We start from the raw sequence: 25,109 nt of genomic DNA, 5'->3' as shown, positions 1-25,109 counted from the left end.
GTCCCCTAGATCCACCCCCCCATCCCTGCCCCATGGCCATGTCCCCTAGATCCACCCCCAGATCCCTGCCCCACAATCACCTCCCCTGGATCCTCCCCGCATCCCTTCCCCATTGCTGCAACCCATAGCTCCACCCCCCATCCCTGCCTCCTGGATCTACTTCCAGTCCCTGCCCCTGGATCCACCCTCCAACCCTGCCCCACGGCTGCGCCCTCTAGATCCACCCTCCATCCCTGCCCCACTGCCGTGTCTCCTAGATCCACCCTCAGATTCCTGCCCCATGGCCGGGTCCCCTCAATCCACCCCATCACTGCCCCATGGCCATGTCCCCTAGATCCACCCTCCAACTCTGCCCCATCGCCACATCTCCTAAATCCACTCCCCACATCCCTGTCCTACGGGTGCCTCCCCTAGATCCACCTCCATGTCCCCACCCCACAGCCACGTCTCCTAGATCCACCCCCAGATTTCTGCCCCACGGCCATGTCCCCTCAATTCACACCCATCCCTGCCCCATGGCCACATCCCCTAGATCCACCCCCCAGATTCCTGCCCCACAGCCATGTCTCCTAGATCCTCCCCCCACCCCTGCCCCATGGCCACATCCCCTAGCTCCTACCTCTCTGGCTCAGCTCCCCACACCTGCACTCCCGCCTGGCCTGGCCCCGGGGACATGGCAAGCAGCTGTGCCGGCGGTCACGGGGGGCGTGGATCTGCCTGCTCCCAGGTGGGATGAAATTGCCCAGAAGGAATTGCTCAGCCAGGGTAGCTTGATCCCCCAGCTACGTGGCTGGGTCATAAAGCCATAAAAACCCAGGGGGCCGCCCTGCTTCCCGGGGCCTTCTGCCTCATGCCCCCCGAGCTGGCAGGACGGAGAGGGAGAGAACAGCCGCTGAGGCAGGGGGGCGCGACTGGATTATCCCCCGTTGGGAGTGGGTCCCTCTGTGTGGACCCAGAGCTGGGACCCCGAAATAGACCAGAGACCCAGCCCCGCCACTGGCCCCGATAACTGGGACTCGCCCCTTCTTCCTGGGTGGAGATTTCCCCCACTTCAGAGGCAGCTGCCGCTCATCGATCCCTGTGTGGCGGTTTCCTGGCTGCCCCGCACCAGAGGTGGCTGCATCTCGGTGCTGGGTGAGCCATCGCCGTGCGGCTCTTCCCCAGCTACGCTGCCCCAGAGCAAGACGCATTCCTTTAAAAGCAGCTGGATCCACCCCTTGTTAGTGAAAAGCAGCATAGCGCGGCATTCATGTGTGCTACCGGCGCTTTCCACCCATCTGCCAACATAGCGCCGGAGCCAAGGCTAGAACCCAGGAGTCCTGGCTCCCAGCCCCCCTGCTGTCAGCCCATCAGTTGTCAGGGCCTGTTATTTCAATGGCTGATACAAAGCTCAACGAGTGAACTCCCCCCAGATCTATATCGCTCTGCTTGGTTCCCTGACTCTGTACAATTTCCACTGGGAGAGATAACGTGGTTTTAGAGACTCACAGGAATGCAGCGTCAACTCACTAGAGCAATTCACGCCCTCTGAAGTATTGCTGCAGGAAACCCCCAGCAGGATCTCATGACAGAGCCGACTGCATCTCAGCCCCGAGCTGACCCCATGTGGTGTTATGTGCAGCTGTTCCCCAGCTGCCTTGCCCCAGAAGTGGCTGCATCTCAGCACCAGGCTAGGCCTCCCCATGCAGTGTGCTGTGCAGCTGTGCAGTGGTGGCTGCATCTTGGAGTCGCTCAAGGTGTCCACATGTGGCGTTATGTGTGGATGTTCCCCAGCTGCCCTGCCCCAGAAGTGGCTGCATCTCAGCAGCAAGATCGGCCTCCCCATGCAGTGTGGTGTGCAGCTGTTCCCCAACTGCCCCATCTGCATCTCAGAGTCCATCAAGGCATTTCCCCCTGCCCCCACCCCTTACAGGCATTAAGTCACTCACGCCCACACCATAGCAGGAAACTGAGGCACAGGTTAGGGAAGGACAGAATGGAGGAGAACCCAAGAGTCCGGATTCCCAGCCTCCCCTGCTTTAAACCCAGCAAGCTGGCATTGTGCTGGGGCATCAGGGTCAGCCCTGACTGCCAGGGGAGAGACACTGCCCCCTCCCTGCAGCACAGCACCCCCTAGCGCCACCCTGGGGCCAGCCCTGACTGCCAGGGGAGACCCCCCCCCACACACACACACCCCCTGCAGCACAGCACCCCCTGTGCCACGCTGAGGCCTTGCCTCCCCTCGTACAGGACACGCAGCTCTCCCAGGTAAATACAACTCCTGGCCAATGCTCATGGATCAATTTATTTCTTTTCCTGCAGTGGCAGCTGTGCCCAGGGCAGCGGGGGCCGAACGCTCTGGTGCTTTCGAGCAGAGAGCTGTTTACAGAACAAGCTATTTGACCAGTTCCTGCTGCAGTTAATAGCCTGTAAAGTACTTTTATTGCTGAGCTTACTGCGGGAAGAGATGCCAATTACATCCCTGATTCCTCGTGCCAGGCGCATGCTAGCCCAGCTGCGGGCGGGGGAAGGCACTCGCTAATCAGAAAGGAAAGCTCTGAGTGACTGCATGCGGCTGTCCCCTGGCTGCCCCACCCCAGAGCTGGCATCCCAGCACCGGATGAGCCGTCCCCGCGCAGCCTCGCTGCGAGGCTGTTAAACTAGAAACATTTCAGTGAGCATTGCAACTCCTCCCCCCATTAGATCCCACTCCCCTCCCAGAGCTGGGGCTGGAACCCAGGAGTCCTGGCTCCCAGCCCCCCGCTCCATCCTATAGCGCACTAGAAAAGCTTCAGCAGGTTGATCTGGCTCTTGAGCGATAGTTGTGGGGTCCCCTGCCCCAGGGGTCCCCTATCACCTGTGGTGGGGGGCGGTAGGGGAGTGGGACTTGGTCAAACCAGGCTCAGCTGGTAGGGAAATCACCCACAGCCTGTGGGCCTCGGGGGGGTCGCTGTGCTGGGGGAGCTAAACCTCAGGGGGCAGCACCTGGGGAGTCATGGGGATAGCTGGGGGTGGGGGTGGGGTAAACAGGGAAAGCGCCCCCTGCTGCAGACAGGTGTGTCCTACAGCCAGTAGGGGAAGTGTGTGTGTGTCCCCCTGCTGCCCACTGCTGGCTGGCACACCCCATCCCTCGCTGTGTGTGTGTTTGTGTGTGTCCCTGCTGCCCCCTGCTGGCTGGCACACCCCATCCCTTGCTCTGTGTGTGTGTTTGTGTGTGTCCCTGCTGCCCCCTGCTGGCTGGCACACCCCATCCCTTGCTCTGTGTGTGTGTGTGTGTGTGTGTGTGTGTGTGTGTGTGTGTGTGTGTCCCTGCTGGCTGGCACACCCCATCCCTTGCTCTGTGTGTGTGTGTGTGTGTGTGTGTCCCTGCTGCCCCCTGCTGGCTGGCACACCCCATCCCTTGCTCTGTGTGTGTGTTTGTGTGTCCCTGCTGCCCCCTGCTGGCTGGCACACCCCATCCCTTGCTCTGTGTGTGTGTGTGTGTGTGTCCCTGCTGCCCCCTGCTGGCTGGCACACCCCATCCCTTGCTCTGTGTGTGTGTGTGTGTGTGTGTGTGTCCCTGCTGCCCCCTGCTGGCTGGCACACCCCATCCCTTGCTCTGTGTGTGTGTTTGTGTGTCCCTGCTGCCCCCTGCTGGCTGGCACACCCCATCCCTTGCTCTGTGTGTGTGTTTGTGTGTGTCCCTGCTGCCCCCTGCTGGCTGGCACACCCCATCCCTTGCTCTGTGTGTGTGTGTGTGTGTGTGTGTGTGTGTCCCTGCTGCCCCCTGCTGGCTGGCACACCCCATCCCTTGGCCCCGCATCACATCTCGTGTGTTTATCTCTAGGTGCACGGACCCTGCCCGCCCCACCCCCGCTCTGCTCCCCTGTCCGGATCCAGCGCTAGAGCCACTGACTCTGCCCCCTCGCCCAGGGTCTGGGTCTCTAGATGGGGCCCAGCGTCCAGAGCTCAACTGGCGCTGAGAGTCCAGAGTGGCTGGGGCCAGGCTCCATCCGGTGGGTCCGTGGCTGGGTTCCATGAGTCCCTGGTGCAGCCCTGTGGGTCCATAGCCCGGCTTCGTGGCTCCATGGCTGGGCTCCATGGGTCCATGGCCAGGCTCCGTGAGTCCATGGCCGGGCTCTGTGGGTCTGTGGCCAGGCTCTGTGGGTCCATGGGTCCATGGCTGGGCTCCATGGGTCAGTGGCCAGGCTCTGTGGGTCTGTGGCCGGGCTCCGTGGGTCTGTGGCCGGGCTCTATGGATCCGTAGCTGGGCTCCATGGGTCTGTGGCCGGGCTCCGTGGGTCCACGGCCGGACTCCATGGCCAGTGGGGAGCTGGCCCCATCCGGGGAAGGCTCAGTGCTTCAGGGCCGCGTATTGGACACTCTCCTCTGACTCTGAGTCCGACTCGGACTCCCAGTGGCCGTGTGGGGCCCGGGGGCGCGGCAGCACCAGGGTGCAGTAGTTCAGCTCCTCCTCCTCCTCCGGCCGGGTCCCCACATTCTCATAGTCGTCCTTCGCTTCGCCCTGGGGAGGCAGGCGGGGGTCAGACAGGGACAGCTACAGATGCCAGCCCCCAGCACCGCCTGCAGGGACCCCCAGCTCCCAGCCCGCAGCCCCCTGCTAGCCCGGCCCCGGGCTCTCCCCACACCCAGCTCAGCCAGTGCCCCTCACTCCCGACCCATAGCCCCCTGCTAGCCTGGCCCCGGGCTCTCCCCACACCCAGCTCAGCCAGTGCCCCTCACTCCCGACCCACAGCCCCCTGCTAGCCCAGCCCTGCCCTTCACCCCCACCCCCTCCACCCCATGCCCTGCCAGAGGAGGTCTGATGTTAAATGAAGATGCATCAAGGCGTAATAGGCACAGTTGCAGGCTCCCCGGGGTGTTCATGGTTGGTTTAGATTCTAGCTGCTCGGGGGAAGGGCAGTGTATTTTTATCTTATCTTGACAATTGTCTTGATCTTATTTCAAGAGAAAAAGTTTATTTTAAGTCATGTGAGAGGCATGGAAAGGGGAACTAGAGGCAGAAAAACAACCTGCCCAGCCTGCTATGCCTCAGTGTCTTAGCCGCACCATAGAACCGTAGACTCAGAGAAGATCAGGGTTGGAAGGGACCTCAGGAGGTCATCTAGTCCAACCCCCTGCTCAAAGCAGGACCAATCCCCAACTAAATCATCCCAGCCAGGGCTGTGTCAAGCCTGGCCTTAAAAACCTCGAAGGAAGGAGATTCCACCACCTCCCTAGGGAACGCATTCCAGTGCTTCACCACCCTCCTAGTGAAATAGTGTTTCCTAATATCCAACCTCGACCTCCCCCACTGCAACTTGAGACCATTACTCCTTGTCCTGTCCTCTTCCACCACTGAGAATAGTCTAGAACCATCCTCTCTGGAACCACCTCTCAGGTAGTTGAAAGCAGCTATCAAATCCCCCCTCATTCTTCTCTTCCGTAGACTAAACAATCCCAGCTCCCTCAGCCTCTCCTCATAACTCATGTGTTCCAGTCCCCTCATCATTTTCATTGCCCTCCGCTGGACTCTCTCCAATTTTTCCACATCCTTCTTGTAGTGTGGGGCCTAAAACTGGACACAGTACTCCAGATGAGGCCTCACCAATGTCGAATAGAGGGGGACGATCACGTCCCTCGATCTGCTCGCTATGCCCCTACTTATACATCCCAAAATGCCATTGGCCTTCTTGGCAACAAGGGCACACTGCTGACTCATATCCAGCTTCTCGTCCACTGTCACCCCTAGGTCCTTTTCCGCAGAACTGCTGCCTAGCCATTCGGCCCCTAGTCTGTAGCGGTGCATGGGATTCTTCCGTCCTAAGTGCAGGACTCTGCACTTGTCCCCGTTGAACCTCATCAGATTTCTTCTGGCCCAGTCCTCCAACTTGTACATCTAGTATGATACAGTCCCATAACCCCTGCGATCCCAGCCCTGGGCTCCTCCCCAGCCCTGCCGGTGCCCCTCACTCCCAACCCACAGTCCCTGCGATCCCAGCCCTGGACTCTTCCCTCACCTTGCCGGTGCCCCTCACTCATGACCCACAGCCCCTGCTAGCCCTGCCAGTGCCCCTCACTCAGAGACAGACGGGCATTGCCTAAGCATCACAATTAAAGGGCCTGGGGGACACAGGCTCTGAAGTGACAGGGCTCTGTGGGACCCAGGGTGACCCCAGGTTGGTACCTTGGGCAGCAGGTTGGGTTTCTTCACCACACTGTAAATAACAGTTTCATCTGGGCCCCCTGGCTTCACTCGCTGTCTCGAGTTTCCTGGCACCCTGGGAGGAAATCCACAGCTCTGATGAGAAGCAGTCAGGACTCCTGGGTTCCCTCCCTGGCTCTGGGAGGAGCCAGGACTTCTGGGTTCTCTCCCCAGCTCTGGGAGGAGCCAGGACGCCTGGGTTCTCTCCTCGTCTCTGGGAGGAGCCAGGGCTCCATACTGGGGGCAGGGGAACTCATTTCCACTCCCCCAGTTCCTTTCCTTTGTACCTGGCAGGGGCGGTCGGCCCCTGGGGGTGGCTGGGTGGGAACTGGAGTGTAGCATAATTGATGGCATCTATGGAAATTCCATTCAGGCACCCCACTGAGCTGGCGGGCCGCTGGGTTTTCAAAGGTTCCCGTCTTCTAGGCTGAGAGAGACAAAACATTCATTGAGTGTACGGGGATGGCTCGCCCAGAACTGAGATGCAGCCACCTCTGGGGTAGGGCATCTGGGGAACAGCTGCACATAACACCACATGGGGATGGCTTGGCCAGCCCTGAGATGCAGCCACCTCTGGGGCAGGGCAGCTAAGCCACATGGTGATGCCACAAGTTTAGGATGGGAAGTGAAGAAAAATCCTCTTTTTTCTTGTAACTTCTGAGAGGGATTGGTGGAGGCAGAACAGGATTTCCCACATGGGGTCTCTCCCACGCACTGGGTTTGATGTCCTGAAGTTTAGGGAATGGTCTCAGGAATCTTTAATGACCCCAAGGGCTCAGGACTAGAAATTCAACTCTGATTGCTATTGGGCAATGCCCTGCAGCACAGAGCCCCCTAGCACCGCCCTGGGGCACCGGGGCCAGCCCTGCCTGCCAGGGGAGAGCCCCCGCCCTGCCCCCTGCGGCCCAGCGCCCCCTGTCAAAAATATCTCACAAAGAACGATCTCCTTTGCCTGCCCAAGGGCTCCACGACCAGCTCGGGAAGACGCCGCTTCCTCCTGAAATGACAACGTGGAGCAAGGTAAAGATCCAGGACTCCTGGGTTCTACCCTCTGGCTCTGGGAGGGAAGTGGGGTCTAGTGGTTAGGGCGGGTTGTGGGGGAGTTCCCTGGCTGCCCGGGCCTGTCACAGAGGTCAGGCTACCCGGGGTCCATGGGTGCTGATCCCTGGGGATTGGGGATGGCCAGGTTGGGGGTGAGGAGAGGTTTCTGCTTACCATCGCCTGAGGGCCAAGACCAGCACCACCAGCAGGACGATAAACATTACCACCACGCCGACCCCTAGAGCTGAGTTCTTGGCTATAGTCATCGAGCTGGCTGCAAAACAACACAGAGCAAGGAGTGGGGGGCACAGGAGTGGGGGCCAATGGTTAGAGCTGCTCAGGATTGAGGGGCACCAGCAGAGCTGGGGGTGGGGCGATCCCAGGGCTGGGCTAGCGGGGGCTGCGGGTTGGGATTGAGGGGCACCGGCACGCAAGGCCCTTACAGTAGACGATGAGGGGGATGGACGAGGAGTCCCCGTGGGAGATCTGGTTTCTGGCCCGACAGTGGTAGTGACCGGACGCCCTGACCTTCACAGCCAGGATGATCAGCACGGCTTGGCTCTGGCGCTCCTGCAGTTGGCCATCCCGGTACCAGTCGTAGCCCAGGATGGGTGGGCGGGCGTCGGCCCAGCACCGCAGTATCACCTGCATCCCCTCCACAATCTGCCCCTGCGGAGTCACGGACAGCTGTACATCCCGGGGGCCATCTGGGGAGAAAGCCAGTGCCAGTGGTTAGAGTGGAGGGCTGGGAGCCAGGACTCCTGGGTTCTCGCCCCAGCTCTAGGAGGGGAGTGTGGTCTAGTAGTTAGAGCAGGGGGGCGGTCTCAGAGCCAGGATTCCTGGATTCTCTCCCCAGTTCTGGGGGTTCGTTACTTACACCAGACATCCAGCGGGATGGGCTCGGCAGGGGTGGTGCCCAAGTCATTCCGAGCCTCACAGTGGTACTGGCCCGAATCAGCCGACACCACGGCCACCAGCTTCAGCCTGGTAGACTTCTCGCCCTGCCGCTTCTTGTCCTTGTACCAGGTGTAGTGCAGGTCGGAGGGGTTGGCGCTGCCCACGTAGCACTCCAGGGTCACGTCCTTGCCCTCCTCAATGATCCCCAATGGCTGCCGCACCACGGAAACATGCTTGGGGGCATCTACAGAGGGACACGCAGCACCCTGAGAGCCCCAGGCAGCCGGCCCATTGACCCCAGCTGGGATCTGGCCCATTGACCCCAATGGAGCAACAGCCCATTGACCCCGGCTGGGATCTGGCCCATTGACCACGGCTGGGGTCTGACACTACCTAGATTTTAAAGGCCAGACCATTACAGCCTCCCATACCGCTCCTCTGGTTACTCTAGTTCAATAGAAGGCAGGTTTTTTCCCTCCTGGGTTCCCTTCCAGCCACTAGCCCCATCTGATCCTGCTGAGCTTCAGAGGTAGAACAGGAGCCTAGTGACCCAGAGATCACACGGCTTCTTGACCAGCCTCTCCCTGCTTATCTTTACAGGTGGGACAAAATTCCAGAGCTCTGCTCCTTCAGTTCTCTGTCTCCATCACCCAGGAAGGTCTCATATCCACGCACTGTGTGACCCTAAGGCCGACGGGACGAGAGTCCAATCCAGCTGGGCTCCTTCTGGCACTCTGCTTCCCGCAGCGGTCTCCCCTCCGTGACCCAGGCGTGTCTAGCCCAACTTAGATTCAGGGGTCCCCCCAAAGCCCCTGAGATGACAACCAGACCGGCCTGAGGTTTTTTTCAGCAGATCTATTTTCGCCAGAAAACTGGGGGTTCACCCCCCAAAAGATTGGTCTCACAGGGAACAACAGTCATTTCTGACAACAAAAAATTGATTGGAAAAAGATATTCTCAATGTAACATTTTGACAAAGCTGAGAAGGGGTAAAAGAGAGGGAGAAATTATGGAGGAAACACTTTCTGGTCATTTCTAAACATTAAAAAACACTTTTCCCCCTATTTTTTCAGTGGAACAAAGTCCAAAAAGTCACTTTTCTCCACTGGAAAGTATGAAAAGGGTTTGTTTTTTTAATAAAACCCACTATATAGTGAGACAAAATTACACTTTTAAAAACTGATATTGTTCCAGTGAAAAATAAAGTGAGTTAAGCCATGAAAAAGATATTTTTTTTTAAATAAAAGGCTAAATCATGAACATAAATAACACTTTTAAAAACTTCTTTGAGCACTTTTCAGTGACAGTAAAATGGGAAAAGCCATGAAAAAGCATGAAAACCTGTTTTTCTGCTTTTGTAAAGGCTGGGTGGTGAGAGAAACACACTGCTTGTCAAACATTTTTTCTCACTTTTCCAATGGAGAATCAAGCAGAAATGTTTTTAAAAAGTCACTTTCCCATTGGAAAATGTGAAAAAGACTTTTTAATAATAATAATGAGAAAAGGCTACACAATACAACCAAAGCACAATTTGTATTGCTTTTCACCCCTACTCCTCGGTTAGAAACTAGAAGCGGCGGGGGGGAGTTAAGTCACTTTTCTCATTAGAAAAGCATGAACAAAATGTTAAAGGCTAAATAATGAGAGACAAAGACCGTTTTTTCTAAGGGGAGAAAACTGAATTTTTTTGCTCTTCGAAAAGCACCAATGGAATAAAAATATCGAGCCAGAGGAACAAAATGATTTTTTTTTCATTAAAATTTTGCAGTGGAAAATTCCAAGAGGAAAGTGACTGGGAAGCCAGGAAGCGATTACTTACACTGCACATCCACGGAGACAGGCAGAGACCGTCCATAGCTGATCGCGTTCTGAGCTGCACAGCTGTAGCTACCAGACCGCTCTTTTGTAGCAGGGAAGGTCAGGATGCTCTCTTCAGTGTCCTGATACTGGCTGTTATCCTTGTACCACGTATACTTGGTCACTGGGGGGTTACTGCTGCCCACGGAGCAGTTCAGCGTCACTGTGTTGCCTTCCCGGACGTACAGGGGGTTTTCAAGGGTGATTCGTACCTCCTTGGGGGCGTCTGGAAAAGAATCGAGATCAGGGTGTGTCTCAGTGTTCAGGAGGGAGGGTTATAGGCAGGAAATAAAAAGGAGGGAGCTGCCCGAGTGTAGCTGACACCTGCCTGAGTCTGCAGAGAGCTGAGCTCCTTGCTGGGAGAGGAGAGTGTGACAACCTGGCATCCCAATAGTCACTACTGTCATGTAATTAGGATATGTTTTGTACAAAGTATTCCTTGTGAGGTATCATGCTAAAAGTCTTGATCTGCTCGACATTAATATCTCGTTGGATTGCGTGTGCTACCGTCGTAGGTGAAGTTACAAAGTTTGGCTCTGTGTGTGTTACTGAAACATGTTCTGAGGTTGAACACACCCACAAGCAGCCTTTCAGGTACAACAGTAAAAAGGCCAAACAATGTTAACGGTTTGCTGAGGAGATGCACACAAGCACAAGGATTACCCCAGGAACTGTGTGCAATAGAAACCTCTGAGAGATAGTGCTACACAATGGGAACTGTTTCACCCAGGTCACAGCAAAAGAGCTTTCCAGCAAGTTGGAAGAAGATATAAAAGTGGGGAAATGATGGTACCTCACTCTCCCTACAACACACCTGGAAACACCTGAGGGGCAAGGACTGAACTGTGGGAAGTGATGGTCCCAGGCTAGAGGGATTTTTAGCCAGTGTATGAAAACTTGGGAAAGCAAAGGCAGCTTGTACCTTAAGAATCTGCCAGCCTGCTTATCACTCAGGGTGAGAATTTGCTCATTCATATCCTACTTATCTAGTGTATTAAGCTCAGTTTGCGGTTTTGTTTATTTACTAGGTAATCTGCTTTGATCTGTTTGCTATCACTTATAATCACTTAAAATCTATCTTTTGTAGTTAACAAACTTGTTTTGGTTTTGTCTAAAACCAGTGTGTGGAAATTATAACTGGGGGCAGAAAGCTGTTGCATATCTCTCTCCACATTGAGGGAGGGGGTGACTTTTATGAGCTTATGCTGTACAGTTCCCTGTGCAGCGCAAGATGGCATAATTTTGGGTTTACACTCCAGAGGGGGGTGCGTGCCTTAGCAACTGAGGGGTGCCTTAACTGAGCCTTCCCATGCAAAGCTGATCTCAGCATCTGTGTGTGAAGCTGCAGCTCAGTGTGTCCCTATCTGTGTGTAGGCTGGTGAAAGAGCAAGCTTGGAGAGCTTGGCAACTTATCACAGCATAAAGGGACCCCAGGCCGGTGGTAACCCAGTTCCAAGTGGCACCCCAGGGGGAACGCATCACAGAGGGAGCTGCCCGAAGTGCGACTGGCAGAGCAACACTGCTTGGGTCTGCAGAGAGTCTGAGCCCATCGCTCTGAGACGGGGGGAACCATCCCAAAGGGGTGTTAACTCTCAGCCCTGCTGCGCTGAGGCCCTGTGCCCAATCGGGGGCTCTGTGAAGCAGGAGGAGGAGAGCACCCCACCCGGGCACAGATACCCTGAATGCTGAGGTACATACCGGGATCCCAGCTCTCACAGCAATGCCTCCTCAGAGGGAGGAAGGAGGTCCTAGGGGGAGGCTACAGCTTCTGCCCCTCCGGGATTCATGCAGGCTCTGCCATACCAAGCTGGAGTGCAGATCCTGGATACCCCACGTAGTTGCAGCGCCCCCTGCTGGTCCCCTGACTACTCACACTGTACGTCGACTGTAATGGCTGGCGATTCCAACATCCCGACTCTGTTCTGAGGCTTGCAGTGGTAGGAACCGGACTGGTCAGCATGGATCTTGTCGAAGCGCAGCTCCTGCTGGGTTTGTGCTGGGATGTACTGGCCATTTCTGTACCATGTGTAGCTGCTGACGAATGGATGAGCCCTACAGGAGCAGCTGAGCACAACCATGGTCCCTTCCTGGATCGGAGATCCCACAAGCAGTTCAACACGAGCATCCTTTGGGGCATCTGGGGAATAAAAAGGCCCTGATTTAAATGGACTATTCCGTGGGAAACCCTAAGTGACTTGACCAAGGTCACTCTGGGAGTCCAGTGGCAGAGAATGAACTGAACTAGTTCCCCAATGAATACCTCTCTCTAGAGGTACGGTGAGGAAACAGAGGCAGGGTCACTGCAGAGCCCTCCCTGATTTGGGGAAATAGCCATTATTTCTCTCGGGAAGTTTTGGAGGGTTCCATCTGAAATGTTTGTGTTTTCAATGAAAAATTCCCAGACATTTCCTGTGAAAAAAATAATTTTCTGGTCTGTGATGGGGTGTTCACCCCACACGCAGGGAGCAGCCAATCAGAGAGCAGCTGAACGGAGCAACCAACAAGGACCCAGAGGGCTCACCTAAAAGGAGCTTCAGGGGCAGACACAGAGGCAGTCAGGTGCTGCCGGGTGCCCAAGGAGAGAGGACGGGGTTGCTGGGAGGCCCTGAGACGAGGGCGAAGGAGATGCTGGGGCCACGGGGAAGTGGCCCAGGGAACTCAAGCAGCAGAGACTGAGATTAAAGAGACAGGTCTAGCAGGTCTGCAGGTGGTAACGATGACAGGTGACACACCACCAGGAGGGGGCTAATCCCCCGGACAGCCAGGAGGAGGCACCGCTCGGGTGACTGAACCCCGTCCCACGGTCTCAGGAAAAGTTCTAAAGCCTGGATATATTTGGGGGATTTTTATCAGAAACCAAAACCTAAAAATATGTTTGGATTTTCAACGGGCCACGCCCCCACCTCCACCCCACAAAACCAAACCAATTGTCCAGTGAAGCGAATTATCTGCCTGTGGAAAAACCTCCACAAGTTGTAGGGGTGGGAGGAGGGAAAGTGCGTTTTGGGCCGTGGGTTTTTTTAGCAAAATCCAGGACATTTCACCCCACAAGCAAATGTTCCTCTTGCATCACACGTTGTTTTCTGCATATGCCATGGACCAAGCGTGACCCGCTGGGTTCATTCAGGCGCAAGACGCTCTCTGGCTCTCCCGAGAGGTGACGGGATGAAAAAACTTTCAAATGTTTGAAACAGCCAAGTTGCTTCTGCTTCAAAATGGCCCGATTTGGGGGTGCGGAAAATGTCACATTTTTGAAATGAGAAATTTTCTGTTTTTCTCCTTTTTTCCCCTGAGTGCAATAAAATAAATTGTTCTAACGTTTGCAATTTGTTTGTGTTTTTCTCCCAAGTGCGTGTGTATGTGTGCACTCCTGCTCTGCGCGTGTAAGCACTTCCCCTGCTGGAAGGAACAGGTCAGATCCGCCTCTGTGTGTGTGAGACTAGGCACATTACCCTCTGCTGGCTGGAACCAGAACTGCCATGCTGTGTGTCAGAGGCCATGTACTGCTAAGAACTAATGGAGATTCCCCTTTAACTTTAGTTCTCGTCTTTCCCGATGCCACAGGCCCTGCCTATTTCACCCTTTCTGATGACCACATCACAAGTGTCTAGGGAAGCACAATAACACCCTCTCTTAGTCTCTCCCCTTGTGCTCAGCAGAGGTATCTAGTCTCGGGCAGTTCCACAGACCCTGCCTTCCCATCTGGCCCCAGCCCCCATACTCACACTGGACGTCTATCCTCAGCTCTGGGGATCGGACCGGGCTTATTTCATTGACAGCTTCACAGAGATAGGAGCCGGAATGCTCATCCCCCTTGGCTTCAAACTCCCACTTCTGCTCCTGCCCCTGGTGCAGGCACTGTGTGTCCTTATGCCAGTTGTACGTGAAGATGGGGGGGTTACTGCCATTGGTCATGCACATCAGCACGAGTCTGTCCCCCTCTCGGATGGTCTGTCCGGGTGTCACGTTCAACTGGACTCCCTTAGGGGCATCTGGAGCAAACAAACACGTGGGTGAACAGCTGAGATATGGACACTGTCCAGATGTGGGGCAGGGAATGGGGCAGTTGGCCTTTCCTCTCTAGGGGGCGCCAGCTCCCATTGAGGGCAGGGGACTGGCTGGCTCAGGGGGATGGGGAATGGGGCATTGGGCCTTTCCCCTCTAGGGGGCGCTGGCTCTGACCCTCGTGCCCATCCCTGCTCAGTGGGACGGCCCCACTCTTCCTTGAAAATACTGCCGGCTTCCGCCCCATTGACCAATCTGCTTCCACCCACCTGGACCCCAGTCCACCTCCCTGGTGCCCCCCAGGAACGGCAGCCCTTACAGTGCTTTATGGGTCAGAGCCAGAGCTGCTGGTGGGGCTGGTGTTGTCAGACCCGGGGCGCCCAGTTCAAATCCCCCCACTCACATTTCACGGTCAGCACCACGCTGCTCTCAGAGCTCGGTGTCCCAGCTGAGGTGCTGAGCCGGCAGGTTAAATTTGTCCCATGGTCCTGCCAGGTGGGTGTGAAAGTCAGTGTGTTCTCGGTCCTTCCGCTGTCCATCCTCATGGTGGACTCAGGGGTCCCATGCCCCAAACCGATCCACGTCAGGGTTATGGGGTAGTCGGGGCAGTGATAATCTATGGAGCAAACCACATGGGCCAGGGTTGACTCCCTGAGCTCACTGGGTGGTTGGATTTGAGGAGCTGGAGGCGAATCTGTGTCAGAGGGACAAAGGGGAAAGTTATTAAGGAGAACGCTTTATTATTAGGTGATATTAGATGTTCGGTTGCGTGTGTGTTCTCTCTGTGTGCTGCCCCAGCTCTGCGCAGACAGCCGGCACGGCAGACCTCGAGCGAACCGCCCAATGACCACAAGATCCGTTAAGGGACGAAGGCACCAGGCCAGGTTTATTGTTCACGAAGCAGGGTAGTACCACCTGGAAGACTCTCCGAGGATACTAAGACATGGATGCCCATGACAATGGACGCAGCTCAGTCCATGGTGGGACTTTCCACTGCCCCCTTAGCTGGCCAAAGATTCTCTCTCTGAGGCTGTGCGTACCCTGGAACTTTGTCGGCAAAACTTTTGTCATTCAGGGGTGTTAAAAAACTCACACGCCCCGAACGACCAAAGTTTTACCGACAAAAAGTGGTGGCATGAACAGTGCTTTGTGGGCAGGAGTGGCATCCCGCCGACAAAGCTGCTGCCGCTCGTTGGGGGTGGAATTTTTTTGTCGGCGGCAGAGCTCTCTCCCGCCGACAAACAGGGGCTACCCTGCTCACCTTTGAGTGGCAGGGCTGTAACGCCACAGCTGTGTCATTGAAAGGTGCTTAGTGTAGACAAAGCCTTGGACACATCTTTATACCCTGCTGTAAACAAGTTCCATACTGTCAGCCTGAGCTTATCTGCTAGGAGGGGTCGTGGTGTTCCCGGTATCCTGGGGGAAGGTTTTTGTACCTTCCTTGGTACCACTTAATATCGGGCTGTGGTTGCGTGAGTGCTCTGTGCCCAGCACTTCTGCAGGATCAGCCCTGTTCTTGCCACATTCTGTGAGCGGGGCCTGCCCCATACCAGGCCTCTGATACACGGACTCACGTCTCAGGCTCTCTTCCTACTGCATTAGGTGTATTATAGTAGAGTCCCTGCCCCAGGTGAGATCGGGGCCCTGTTTGCCGGATGCTGCCAGACACAGCGAGAGACAGGCCCTGCCCCAAAGAGACCACAGTGGAAATAGGCAAAGGATTTTTCTCCCTGATTTTCAGGTGGGGAAACTGAGGCACAGAGAGCTGGAACGACGTCCCCTGGGGCATCCAGGGGAAAAGGGAAAACATGAAATAACAGAACCCAACCCCCAACATCCCTCCTTGTGCTGCACTTGGAGTGAAAAGGGAATAAAAAACAAGTGGAAAAATGAAATTCAAAATTTGTGGGTAAAATATTTCAGGAGAAATGTGGAAAAACACCATAAAATGGAAACAACTTTGAAATTTTCCACCCAAACCGTTGTTCTGTTTTGATAGAGGCTCTGCTGAGCAGCACGGAGGATAACAACCTACTGCTTCCGCTAGGTACGGACCCATCTCCCTTAGCTTGACTGGCAGAGGTCGGTACTGTTTTCATGCAGACAGGGAGCTCGAGGCTGGGTGTAGCCCCAGATTTTAGCAAGAGTCTTTACCTCATTAAATGGGTGGGACAGAGGTGGAGAAAATAGGAACAACCGGCCTGGATGCCCCCAGTAACAGCTGCTACCAGAGGGGGGTCAAGTGTCTCGGGGGGGGCCGGGAGCCAGGACTCCTGGGTTCTGTCCCCAGCTCTGGGAGGGGAGTGGGGTCTAGTGGTTGGGGGGAGGGCTATGAGTCTTCAGTCTGTTCCTACAAGGAAGCCCAGGACTTTCCCTCTTACCCATCACGTTAACACCTATCTTAGCCATCCACTTCTGCTCCTCTTGCTTCTTCCTGGGGTTTGAGATGATCAGTCTCAGCCCATATGTGCCGTTCTCGCTGGCCCGCAGGTCAGACAGCTGCAGGCTGCAATCTCTCTCCCGGTTCCCCAGGAACTTCACACGCCCTGCGAAGGCCGGGCTGATGGAGGCGTTGTGTTTATAGAGGATGGTGCCACTGAAATTTTTCTTCTCAAAGTGATACACAGGGTTCAGGTACCAGGTCAGGGAGTTGATGGTTGGGTTGTTTGGCCTTCTGGGGTTCAGGAGGCAGGATTTATAGTGGCACGGGATGGATAGACAGGCCCCCGTCCAAGCGATCAGGGACGCGGGAACCTCGACGGGTTGCTGGTCACATTGACACAGGAAGCCTGGAAGCAGCAGAGTGACAGAAATGGCAGCGAGGGGCAGGCTGGCTGGGTGCTTCCAGTGCCAAACTGGGGTTCAGATCAGGGTCTGATTCCCAGCGCTAACTGTTCAGTTCATGGTGTGGCTCTGTGCTTCAGTTTCCCCATTGGCACGCTGGGAAGAACCCAAGAGTCCTGATTCCCAGCCCCCCTGCTCCAAACCACTAGACCCCACTCCCCTCCCAGAGCCAGGGATAGAACCCAGGAGTCCTGATTCCCAGCCCACCGCCCACCGCCAATCACTAGGTCACATCAGTCTGATGCAAAGGGAGTAAATCTCACAGAGGAAAACCTCCCTCTGAGCTTGTGACCCCTCCAGCCAGGTCTCCCCTCCCTTCTCCCCTGCCCCCAGGGCTCTGTGGATCTGAAGCACCAGGACCTTCAGGGCGAGGCGAAGGGGCCTTACCCGGGAGGAACAGCAGCCAGACGAGGCGTCTCATGGTGACCCCTGGGCAGCCGCGGCGCTGAGGAGCAGAGGAAAGAGCGAAGGGCTGGTCGGTGCCTGCGATGACCCAGAGCAACATCAACCACCCGGAGTGGAGAGAGACCAGCTAGAGGGGAGACTGCAGGGAACCCGCTACCTGCTCTAACCACTAGACCCCACTCCGCTCCCAGAGCTGGGGATAGAACCCAGGCATCCTGGCTGCCAGCCCTCACCACCACCCGCTCGAACCACTAGACCCCTCTCCCCTTCCAGGGCTAGAGAGAGAACCCAGGCGTCCTGGCTCTCAGTCCCCCTGCTCTAACGCACACGCCCCTGCCAAAGGCAGAAGAAATAGCAGCCGGATGGGTTTGTCATGCATGGCACGGTGCAAAAGGCATCACATTTACATAGGGGAGGCAGATAAATGCAGGGGAACCGCAACACACCCCACTGGGCAGGGTTCTGTTATTGCAGGTCTTGGTACATCCTCGCCCACACTCTCTGGGATCTCAGACCAGATGCCTCTAATCGGTTAGGGGGCGGAGGATGGAAGCCAGAACTCCTGGGTTCTATCCCTGGCTCTGGGTGGGAAGCGGAGTCTAGTGGTTAGAGCAGCAGAAGCGCCCAGAACTCTGAGCCCACTTGTGTGTAAGTTCTCCAATTCACCCCCCCCCGTGCCTCAGTTTCTCCAGCTGTGCAGCAGCTGCCAGGCTGTGTGCATCGCCACAGGCTGGGCATGGCACAGTCCAGAGTGAAAAGCCCCGGCTGCACCTCACGTTTGATCCCCCACTTGGGGGACGGGGGACGAAGAGCCCTGAGAACACCCCTCCCCCACGTCCCAGCACCGCAGGGCGTCAGAGCAGCTGTTTCCCCATGTCAAGGGTCGCTGGCTGGGAATCGGACGGGGTATTTTTGTCTCAGAGACACTGCCACTTCCTCTGGGCTTTGAGCAGACCAAAGTGAGGGGGAGGACCTGGGAGAGCAGCCTCAGGGTGTGAGAATCGGCACTGACGGCCCCTGCCCCGCCCCCTGCTGCACAGCGCCCCCTAGCGTCCCCACCCCACCCCCCAAGAGCCATATTGGGGCGTGGGGGTCAGCCTTCACTGCCCAGGGAGAATGTGTCTCACCCTGCTCACTTCAGCACAGCGCCCCCTAGCACCCCCACCCTGCCCCTTGAAGCACCCTGTAGGTCTCCCCTCCAAGCATTAAACAGGCCCCCTTCTTCCCCCTTAGCACTGGAGAGCCAGCCTGCACCAGCTCCAGCTCCCAGCCCCCCACTGTAACCACTAGACCCCAGTTCCCTCCCAAAGTGTGGCTAGAACCCAGGAGTCCTGGCTCCCAGCCCCCGCTCTAACCACTAGCCCTCACTCCGATCAGCAGGAGAAGGTGCAATTACCTTATCACGCGTCCTGCAGCCCCTGCTCCGGCAGCCGATCTGGCCGTGGGGGAGCTGAGCGATCAGTCTGGTGGCTTTGGAAGGCGAAAGGGGAAGTGGCACCGGGCAGGGCGGGGGTGAGATTTCTGTGGGTCCCCTTGGGGGGAAACTGGGGGGGAGGGGGTTGGGCCCCAGAGAACCTCAAAGGGCAGCTCCAAACTTCCCCCTTTCGCTGCAGATGCAGGGGGTTGCTGAGCAACATCTGAGTCCTTTCACTTTCCTGTCTCTGGCTAAGCAGGGGAGGGCACGATCTGGGCATGGATGGGAGACAAGCAGGGAGCAGGGTGGGGGGCTCTCCCCTGGCATTCAGGGCTGGCCCCAATGTCTCAGTCTGGTACTGGGGGCACTGTGCTGCAGGGGGTGGGGGCTCTCCTCAGGCAGTTAGGGCTGGCCCTAATGCCTTAGGGCGGCACTAGGGGGCGCTGTGCCATGGGGGTAAAGAAAGGTCACTAATTGCACAGGATATCTCAGTCCAGACCTACGATCAGACAGTAAGGGGCGATCACGCCCTGGGCATGGCAGTGGGGTGGAATATATGTTCACACCTCTAACTGCAGTGCCCTCCACCCGGTCCTTCTCCGGCCCTGCGCCTATGTCCTCCCATATGAGCAGAGATAGAATCACAGCCAGGGTCTGCAGAATTCAGTATTTGTTTCTTGATCATTTCAACAGACAAGATCAATGTTCATTTTCCGGCATTTTTTTTTTCAATTCTTATCCTTGGAAATTTTCACCCTTTTTTCCTGATTTTTATCGATTTCCTTGGGAGGAGCTGAGAACAGCAGGGTCGGCCAAGAATGACTTCATGGCAGCAGCGGGGTTGAGATACTAAAAGCTGATGCTTTCTAACCCTTAAACACAAATGTCGCCGGTGCACGTATGCAAAGTCAATATCCTGAAATCAAACGCCGAGACGTTCTCAAGCGGCGTTCTTCTTCCTCTGTAAATGTCGGTTCGTATCAAGGGAGATATTTTTCCACCCCTTGAAATCGACATTTACCGATAAAAATGTCTCTCGGCCAAGCCTAGATATAAGGGTGTTTGGCAGAACTCCTTGTTTATTTTTTTTTAAATTTCATCAGAAAATTTTACAGTGATTCTCTTTAAGAGTTTTTTACAATGTCTTTCTCTCTGTAAGCATGCAGGCACATGACCTTGCGGGGCGGTTAGTCGGTGGTTTTAGTTGAAGGCAGTCGATCTTGGGGCTCAAGAAGCTACAGCTTTATAACTCTTTACAACACCCATTGTCAACATCACATGGCAAAATACACAAAGGACACAACCGTCAAGCAACAAATCAGACCCACCTGTTCCATTTCTAACAGGCCTCGTCCAAAAGTCCGGATTGCCGGATTTTGACTCAAAGAAATTCGTCATCAGCATTTTTCTTCCTTTGCCTGGCTGTAAACTTTGATTGTCACCAATGAGGAAATACTTTCTCGTCTGTTTGAGTGTGAACAGTGAAACTGGCCTTAAAACCCTGTTGTTGGAAGCAGCTTACAGAGGGTGTGAAAGGAGTAGATAAAACTTTACCGACATTTACCAGTAAAAATCTAATCCTTCCCTGATTAGCTCTAAGCTGCTTTCCACGGCCGGGGTTTCCAAGTGGAATCTCTGCTCCCGTTCACATTCACCAATTGCTAGCAGTTACTGATCTCCAAATATTAATTTTTTTGTCAGCCTGTCGCCTTTTTGCACCCCAGTGAAATCTCTGCTGTGAATTTGGAAACGACTGAAATTTTAGAAAGGCTACATGTGGATGATTTCAGAGATGGATCAAAATGTAAAAGCAAGAATTTGGGGTGATATTTTCCACATCATTTCAAAAACTAGCATCTAAGGAAGGAAAAAACCCTCTGTCTACTCAGTCCCTGATTTACCCTGGCTATCCGCCCATCTCTTTCCCTGGCCTGCCCCGTTTGAGTCACCCCCCTGCCCACCCCTTCCGTCTCTGACATTGCAGATGTCAGCGGCTGAGCGGCCTCAGCCCGCTGGAGCCTGGTGAGGGTCAGTGACGAAGCAACTTTGGGCAGGGAGCGTTTTATAGCACTGCAGCCCGACACCCCAGAAACCAAGCATGAGTTCCCACAGCTGATGTGATCAGAACCGACTCCTCTGCTCTAATTGGTCGTCTCCCCGCTCCTCCCAGCACTAGGAATAGAACCCAGGAGTCCTGACCCCCCTTCCCTGCTCTGACCCACTAGACCCCACTCCCCGCCCTGAGCTGGGGAGAGAATCCAGGAGCCCTGATCCCCCTTCCCTTCTCTGACCCACTAGACCCCACTCCCCGCCCTGAGCTGGGGAGAGAATCCAGGAGCCCTGATCCCCCTTCCCTTCTCTGACCCACTAGACCCCACTCCCCTCCCTGAGCTGGGGAGAGAACCCAGGAGCCCTGACCCCCCTTCCCTGCTCTGACCCACTAGACCCCACTCCCCTCCCTGAGCTGGGGAGAGAACCCAGGAGTCCTGCCTGTCTTTGACACTCACCCCAGGGGAGTGGGGGGAATGAGGGGTGTTGTTGAGGGGCCAGAAATCACCAGATGGAAGGCTTGGAGGACAGGCCCTTTAATCTCCATGGAAGAAGTGGGGTTCAGCCGGGGGCCCCGGGGAGAAGAGAGGAGGGCAGAGGGGGTCTGTGGGGGGGGGCAATCGCTGCGATGGGGGGTTGTGAGAGCCCAGAGTGACATATACACACAGCAAGGCTCATCCCCTCCAGCAGAGGGCAGTCGGACAGATGGACACACACACAAGTTCACACCCCCACGACGCTGCAGGCTCCGTCCAGCCCTCCCAGCTCCCAGCTCCATCCCTAGGGGGCAGCGTGGGCCTCACACTCGGCTGTAGGAGGATCCCGGGGTGAGCAGTGTTACCGCACCTGGGGATGGAGGGGGCAGAGGAGAGAAATGGGCTCAGGACCGTGATCGAACCAATGGAAGCACCATCCGCTGGTCCCCAGCTGCTCCGTCCCAGAAGTGGCTTCATCATCTCAGTGGTGGGCAAGCCATCCCCATCTGATGTTATGTGCGGCTGTTCCCCAGCTGCCCCACCCCAGAGGTGGTTGCATCTCAGCCCACAGAGCCCTAGGTGCGCTCACCAGTTCCAAGATACAGGAAGAAGGACAGCCAACCCAGGCTGTAGGACCAACTGTAGGAGAGCATTCCTGACATGAAAATCTGGCAATCAGCATTGGTGAACACGGCCAGCGCGATCATGGCACAGACACCTAGCGCCAAAGGGAACAGCATGGACACCCCTCAGTGTGGCCCACGCACAGTCCCAGGGTCCCTGCCCCGTCCCACCACCAGGGGAGCTGTCAGAGCCCAGGGCAGGATCCCAGGGGAGAGGGGCCTCTCCCCAGGGCTGGCTGGGAGCAATCCACAGTATCCCTAGAGCTGTGGGACCCAGGGGCAGGGAATGGCCAGCGAGGAGGGGGCCCTGTGGGGGCGTTACCTGCGCTGAAGCTGCCCACGGTGGAGACCAGGATCAGGGACACAGAGCGAAAGTGGGAGCAAAAGAAGGAGGCGATGAGAGCGAAGAAGGAGAGAAACCCGGCAAACATGGCCAGGATCATGAAAAACCTGATGGTGTGGAAGAAACCTGTGGGACGGGGAAGGGGTTAAATCAGTAACTGTACAGAACCCAGGAGTCCTGACTCCCAGCTCTCTAACCCACTAGACCCCACTCCCCTGCCCCCTCCCAGAGCTGGGGAGAGAACCTGACTCCAAGCCCCCTCTGCTCTAACCCACTAGACCCCACTCCTCTGTCTCCCGCTACCCGCCCCCCCAGGTGGAGAAAGAACCCAGGAGTCCTGGTTACCACCCCCCACTACTCTAACACACTAGACCCCACTCCCCTGCCCCCTCCCAGAGCTGGGGAGAGAACCTGACTCCAAGCCCCCTCTGCTCTAATCCACTAGACCCCACTCCCCTTCTCCTGCCACCCCCCAAGCTGGGGAAAGAACCCAGGAGTCCTGGTTACCACCCCCCACTACTCTAACACACTAGACCGCACTCCCCTGTCTCCCCTCCAACCCCCAAGGTGGGGAAAGAACCCAGGAGTCCTGGTTACCACTCCCCTCTGCGCTAACCCATTAGACCCCACTCCCCTGTCTCCCCCCACCCCCCAAGCTGGGAAAAGAACGCAGGAGTCCTGGTTACCACCCCACACTGCTCTAACCCACTAGACCCCACTCTCCTCCCACAGCTGGGGAGAAAACGCAGGAGTCCTGGTTCCCAGCCTCCACCCCGCTCTAACCATTAGACCCCACTCCCCTCCCAGAGCTGGGGACAGGACCCACAGCTTCCTTACCTGGTACTCTGGTTGGATGCAAGATGCAAATCTGCTGCACACAGATCTTCCACAGCCCCAAATGCCTCCCCTCTGCGTCAGTAACCGTCACCCAGTTGTCTGAGACCAGGGCCACCACCAGCAGCACCAGACTGAGCAGAGCCAGGATGACGCTTGCGATCCGGAAAAGCACCATCGCTGGGGGGGTCCCTGGGGCCTGAGCCTCAGGGGGGAGGGAGCTGCTGGAAAGCCAGGTGGGAAATAGGGATGGTCACAGACCAGCCTCTCTGTCCCAGGTAGGCGAGAAGGCGAGGGACCAACAAGAGAGCAAGAGAGGGAGGAAATGAAAGATGCGGGGTGGGGGGCATGACCCCAGTTGTCCCTTCACACTGGCCGGGGAGGAGGGCAGGGTACGAATAAGCGGCTGCAGTGAAGGGAGACCTGGGATGGAAAGAAAGCGAGATCTAGCCTTGCCAGTTTGGCCGAGACGTATTCCTGGAGGTTTCATCACATGACACAATAGTTCATTAAAGGTTCGTTATCCCTGGAGACACCGGGACAGTCCCGGAGTCGGGGGGGGGCGACCTTAGCGAGATCCCACCCAGTCCACGGACGGAGAGAACCTGCAATTAGCCTGATTCAGCCTCAAAACGGTTTTCTGACGCAGAGCTAAGGCTGCCTGGGGGCAGGATCTTGGGCCCTTCCCGAAAGCCAAGATCAACCAACCTCTGCAGACCAGAAAATACAGCACTTAGGTCCACGCCTGTGTGCCACCTTCACGCTGTCTTTTTGTGCCATGCCCCCTTCACCCATAACCCAACCTCCCCCCTCACCTGTGCCATGTATTTAACAGGAGCTGCCTGCCCCCTCCTACAGTCAGGTAGCCCAGTCTCTCTCAATGACTGGTCCCTGAGATCTCCCTGACACAGTCTAGGAAGGCAACAAGCCGGTCCCTGGTAGCAAAAAGGTTTTAGAAGCTGTGAAACTCAGCCCGGCGGCTACATTTCACAGCTCTTTCAACGCCTTCCCCTCACGTGCCCAACACCATCTAACTCGCCTCTCACTTCCCCTTCTTTAAACTCACAGACTAGGCTCCTCTCCTGCCCCACAGCTGCCAATCCCCACGGCAGGATAAGCCAACGCCCTGCTACGGACACACACTACGCAATGCAAAGCGTTCGGTTTCCATCCGCTGTCGATCGACGTCGATTTCTCCGTACCCACCAGGGCACTGCATACCTTGAAATAGCACCCAGGAACCCCCGGGTTCAGTGCGGTTATGATGGGTTTTATACAATGCATGCCACATGAGATATTGTTTAAAAAGTCTTGCTCTGTTGAACATTAATACCCTGTTGGATCGTACGTGCTAGCCTTGTATGGGGAGCTATGAAGTTTTGCTACGTGTGTGTTATTGAAATAAGTTGTGACGTTGGGAGCCTACAGCTGGCCTTTCAGTGGCAACAAAGGAGCAGCAATCACTGGCCAGACAGGCGATCAAGAAGAATCCACACTCCTCAGAGGGGACACATATGCAGTGGGGGGCTGCCTGACCCCTATGTCATAGCAAGGATCTTTCTAGCAGCTGGAGGGAAGGATAAATGAGGGTCGGTGACATCACCACTTGGTGTCTCCTCTCCCCCATCTCAACACTTGGAAGATCATCTGGAAAACAAAGACTTGGAACTGAGGAGATTGGTCCCAGGCTGAGAGGGAATCCAGCCTGTGTATCAAGAACTGTGAGCTGCCTGTAACATCTATTAGGGTGAGAAAGTGCTTGATCCAAATCTTGCTTAGTCTGTAGAATTTAGAAGGCGAATTTATTTTTATTTCTACATAACCAACTCTGACCTCTAGGCCTGCTACTTCTGATCCCTTAAAATCCAGGTCTCTGTAGTTAATAAATCTGTTTTATATTTTACCTAAAACAGTGTGTTTTGGTGGAACTGCTCGGGGAATCTTAGCTCAGGTTAACAAGGGCTGCTGCACGTCCCCTACCCTTTGACAAAGTGGTAAACTGATTAGTGAGCTTTCACTGTCCAAGGTAGTCATGAGCTGTGTCAGACAGTATATTCTGGGGTGCAAGGCTTGGGGCTGGGGTGAATGGCTGGTGCCTCTCTCTGTATGATTCATGAGTGGCTCAGGGAGCCTTCATGCAATTTAACTGTGTGTGGGG

At 55.8% G+C, this 25,109-nt stretch overlaps 2 protein-coding genes across 2 annotated transcripts; both read right to left on the bottom strand.

Moving 5' to 3' along the window:
• Nucleotides 1–4,300: 4,300 nt before the first annotated feature.
• LOC311512572 (B-cell receptor CD22-like) lies at nt 4,301–17,312 on the bottom strand (the record flags this gene model as incomplete). Its single annotated transcript, XM_084613845.1, has 13 exons — nt 4,301–4,483; nt 6,146–6,239; nt 6,451–6,590; nt 7,097–7,160; nt 7,379–7,478; nt 7,648–7,911; nt 8,082–8,345; nt 9,921–10,184; nt 11,832–12,095; nt 13,684–13,950; nt 14,367–14,657; nt 16,345–16,752; nt 17,195–17,312. The coding sequence occupies 13 exons, from the start codon at nt 17,310–17,312 to the stop codon at nt 4,313–4,315; spliced, it is 2,709 nt and encodes a 902-aa protein (XP_084469971.1). The 3' UTR covers nt 4,301–4,312.
• A 4,162-nt stretch (nt 17,313–21,474) lies between these two features.
• LOC311512447 (protein NKG7-like) lies at nt 21,475–23,129 on the bottom strand (the record flags this gene model as incomplete). The annotated part of the gene is made up of 4 exons (XM_084613653.1): nt 21,475–21,521; nt 21,741–21,869; nt 22,097–22,243; nt 22,955–23,129. 4 exons carry the CDS (start codon nt 23,127–23,129, stop codon nt 21,475–21,477), a joined length of 498 nt encoding a protein of 165 aa, XP_084469779.1.
• Nucleotides 23,130–25,109: the final 1,980 nt, after the last annotated feature.

Source organism: Lepidochelys olivacea (genome assembly GCF_965140295.1).
Source record: "Lepidochelys olivacea isolate rLepOli2 genome assembly, chromosome: 24".
Taxonomy (NCBI): domain Eukaryota; kingdom Metazoa; phylum Chordata; order Testudines; family Cheloniidae; genus Lepidochelys; species Lepidochelys olivacea.
This window is presented reverse-complemented; position numbering and strand designations above follow the sequence as displayed.